The sequence below is a fragment of the Telmatherina bonti genome (genome assembly GCF_933228915.1).
Source record: "Telmatherina bonti genome assembly, chromosome: 11".
Classification (NCBI taxonomy): domain Eukaryota; kingdom Metazoa; phylum Chordata; class Actinopteri; order Atheriniformes; family Telmatherinidae; genus Telmatherina; species Telmatherina bonti.
The window spans coordinates 12,282,072-12,285,920 of record NC_136629.1 but is presented as its reverse complement, the minus strand read 5'-3'; the positions used below and the strand labels follow the sequence as shown (position 1 = coordinate 12,285,920).

The 3,849-nt window shown below is 43.2% G+C and overlaps 1 protein-coding gene across 1 annotated transcript; it reads left to right on the top strand.

Annotated features, from left to right (window-relative positions):
* Window positions 1-552: 552 nt before the first annotated feature.
* tlx1 (T cell leukemia homeobox 1) lies at window positions 553-3,300 on the top strand (the record flags this gene model as incomplete). The annotated part of the gene is made up of 3 exons (XM_079249325.1): window positions 553-1,009; window positions 1,989-2,226; window positions 3,090-3,300. The coding sequence occupies 3 exons, from the start codon at window positions 553-555 to the stop codon at window positions 3,298-3,300; spliced, it is 906 nt and encodes a 301-aa protein (XP_079105451.1).
* Between the last annotated feature and the right edge of the window lie 549 nt (window positions 3,301-3,849).

The following is a 3,849-nucleotide window of genomic DNA, read 5'->3' as shown; positions in this document are numbered from 1 at the left end:
TCTGATTACAGGCCTGAATATTGTTCCAAATGACAACATAAATAAATAGATAAATAAATAAACACATAAATAGATAAATAAATTAATTAATTAATTAATGAAGAAATAGATAGATAAATTAGTTAATTAATTAAGAGATAGATAGATAGATAGATAGATAGATAGATAGATAGATAGATAGATAGATAGATAACTGAATAAGAAAATGAATAAGTAAATAGATACATAAATAAATGAATGAATAAATAAATAAATCTGTCCCGAGTCTCTGTTTTCTGAAGGGTTTCTCAAACCGAACCGGGTCTGTGGGTCAGGAACGGATGTTGGTTTCGGCCTGTTTGTCAGCGTGATTGATGCTTCTTATTACTGGGGGGGAGGAGGGGGACGGGGGGGGGAGGTCGGTCTCACAGGAAGACGCACTCGCGCGCATCCACACTCAGCAGATAACGAGCGGAGGTGGAGTAGAAGGAGTGCAGACGGAGAGAGCAGGGAGCGGCGCGTGAAGCATCCTCTGGTCCTCGCGCGGGAGCGGCGGGGGCCTCGCGACGCGCCATGGACCACATCGGGATCCTGGGAGCGCATCTGCAGCAGCACGCGCACGTGGAGCCCATCAGCTTCGGCATCGACCAGATCCTCAGCAACGTGGAGCAGAGCTGCATGTTGGGCGCGAGGATGCTGGAGCCGGACTACGGACACGCCGCGTACCACGCAGGCGCCAGCGGCGGCGCGAGCGGCGGCTTCACCTGCGGCAATAACGGATATAACAGCGGCAGCGGCGGCTCGTGCGGGATGCCGTCCCTCGGTGGAGCTTATCATATGAACATGAGCGTTAACATGAACGGATCCAACGTGAACTCCGCCGGTGTCATCCGCGTCCCCGCGCACCGACCCGTCAGCGGCGCGAGCTCCGCGGTGCCGGCCGCGGTGAGCGGGACCATCAATAACCTGAGCGCGATCACCTTTCCCTGGATGGAGAGCAACCGGCGCTACACCAAAGACAGGTTCACAGGTATTACTGGGGATAATAATGATAATAATAATAATAATAATAATAATAATAATAATAACTTTTGTCTGTCTGGAAAAAATAATAAACATCAGTTAATTGTCCATTTTTAGTCTGATATTCATTTCCCAAACTGGTTCAGATAAAATCTTTCATCGTAAACTGTCTGAAATTATTATTATTATTATTATTATTATTATTATTAGTAGTAGTAGTAGTAGTAGTAGTAGTAGTAGTAGTAGTATTAGTGTTATTATTATTAATCATATAATAATAATAATTATTATAAATAAATAATAATAAAAAAAATAAGCTGTTTTATCAATTGTTAATGAATGTTACATCTGAGGCCTGCTGAACTGATCAACCATCTTTCTTATTTGTTGCCGCAGTCTGTTAGAAATTGATAACACAATCAGATAGAGGAGAAAAAGACCTTTTTAAATTACTTAATTCATAAAAAGAGGCTGGTTGGTTACAAACTAGAATGAATGTAATAATAATAATAATAATAATAATAATAATAATAATAATAAAAATGAAACCGCTCTTGTCGTTTACTTGTTATAAGAAAATAAGCAGAAATATTTACTTGTGTTTACAATTTATCTGTAAAATAAACTGTTTAAATATTTCTCAGAAATTAATACAGATTGACTGAAATTAGCCAAAAGTCAGAAACCAAACTGGAAACAACTGGATCTGTTGCAGATCCAGTAATATTGTACTTCATTAGTAGCTGATTAATAGGACTATAATAATAATAATAATAATAATAATAATAATAATAATCCTATAAAAGATTCTGATTCTGTGAATCGGGTCCTTGGTGATTACTTAAAGATTGTGCACGCGCTGTGTGTGTCTGAGCTGAATCACTGCAGCTTCTGTTTCAGTTTTCTATTTCTCTGCTGTCTTTCTTCTGTCCTGTCTCATCCTGTCCCTTCCGGTTCCGTCCTCATGCCTGTCCTGTCCCGTCCAGTGTCCCTCTCACCCCTCCATGTAACACGTCGTGTAGGTCACCCCTACCAGAACCGAACCCCGCCTAAGAAGAAGAAGCCTCGCACGTCCTTCACGCGGCTGCAGATCTGTGAGCTGGAGAAACGTTTCCACCGACAGAAGTACCTGGCGTCGGCGGAGAGGGCCGCGCTGGCCAAGGCCCTGAAGATGACGGACGCCCAGGTCAAAACCTGGTTCCAGAACAGACGGACCAAGTGGAGGTGAGCTCTGCGTCTAATTTACTGAAGAGACAACTTCTCCCAACAGATGTTTGCACTGTTAGTTAGTCCATGAAGACAAGGCGAGTTAAAAGACTCCGACATAAAACAAGTAGATATAACTAGAATCCATTTCTAACGAATCAAACCAGCATCATGCCGGACTGAAATCCAGTAAAGATGGTGTGTGTCCTGTTGGAAACTGTACATGTGGACAAATGAGAGAAAATAACAAGTGTTTTATCATCACACAGATCGGTGGAATAAATGTGGTTTATAACAAAGTTTCCAGGTGCAGCTCAGAGCTCTTCATTTTTTATCATAATAAGGACATTAAAAAAATATAAACTGTACAAATAAATACATAAATAAATAACAGCTTATTCGGAGTATTTGATTAAGATTTCTGTCACGAGACAGTTTATGTTTTAGAAAACATGTTTTCGCTTGTGTGCGCGCGCAGGAGTGTGTTTAAACATGACCGACTGATATTGCTATGATATTAAGAGGAAGAATTCATGAACTGACATCAGTGATTATCAATAATAAAAAGCCAGTTAAAATCAGCTGGTTGACCCGCGCTCAGGCACGTGACCTACTGGTTAATGATCAGTTATTTATTTAGACTGTCAGGACAACCCAGAAACACACACTGCTGCCGTCCTGACAGCGGCTCAATCCACTGCTTTTAATGATTAAATTAAATTAAATTAAATTAAATTAAATTAAAAATTCAGAGTTGAGGCTGTTGTAATTTACAGTTCCTGATCAACCTGGTTTTACAGAGGCAGTTTAAGGTCTGGGCCCACGGCGGGGTGGGGGTGACACTAACTGAGCATCTTCTCTGTGACTTGTTGCCCCTGCAGACGTCAGACAGCGGAGGAGCGCGAGGCGGAGCGGCAGCAGGCCAACCGGATCCTGATGCAGCTGCAGCAGGAGGCCTTCCAGAAGACCATCAACCAGCCGGTGACCCCGGATCCTCTGTGCCTGCAGAACAGCTCTTTGTACGCCCTGCAGAACCTTCAGCCCTGGACCGAGAACACTGCGAAGATCAGCAGCGTTACAACCTGTGAATAGACCTCACACATGGCCCCCAGCCGGGGCCCCCAGCCAGGGGCCCCTAACAGGGGCCGGTCTGTCTGACAAAGACTGCTTTTTGGCAGAGAAGCTCACTGGGAAGCTAAGTACAGAGGGGTCCCATGCTGGACGGTGTTTCATCAGTGTCGGTTACCAGATCATGTCCACATGTTCTTCTCTGTCATCATCATGGCGTCTCTCTGGACCGTCCCATGAAATGGGACCGTAGAGGAGGACCTGGACCCCCTCAGCTGCCCTGCAGACTGAAAACTGCAGAGAATCATCCAGAGGCATCAAGAGACCCCAAAGTCACCTGTATTATTATTATTATTATTATTATTATTATTTACCTATAAGGGACTTGATGTTTCAAAAACATATTTTCATACAAGTCTGACAATAAGATGCTTCTGTCGTCTTCAGGCGCCAACCAGAAAAACGCACTGCTGCCCACCTTTTTATCCGTTTATTTAAGGAAGCAGAAGCAGCGGTGTAAGGATTTCTAAACTCTCCGAGTAAAAAACACACAGATGTATCACCTGTTTAATG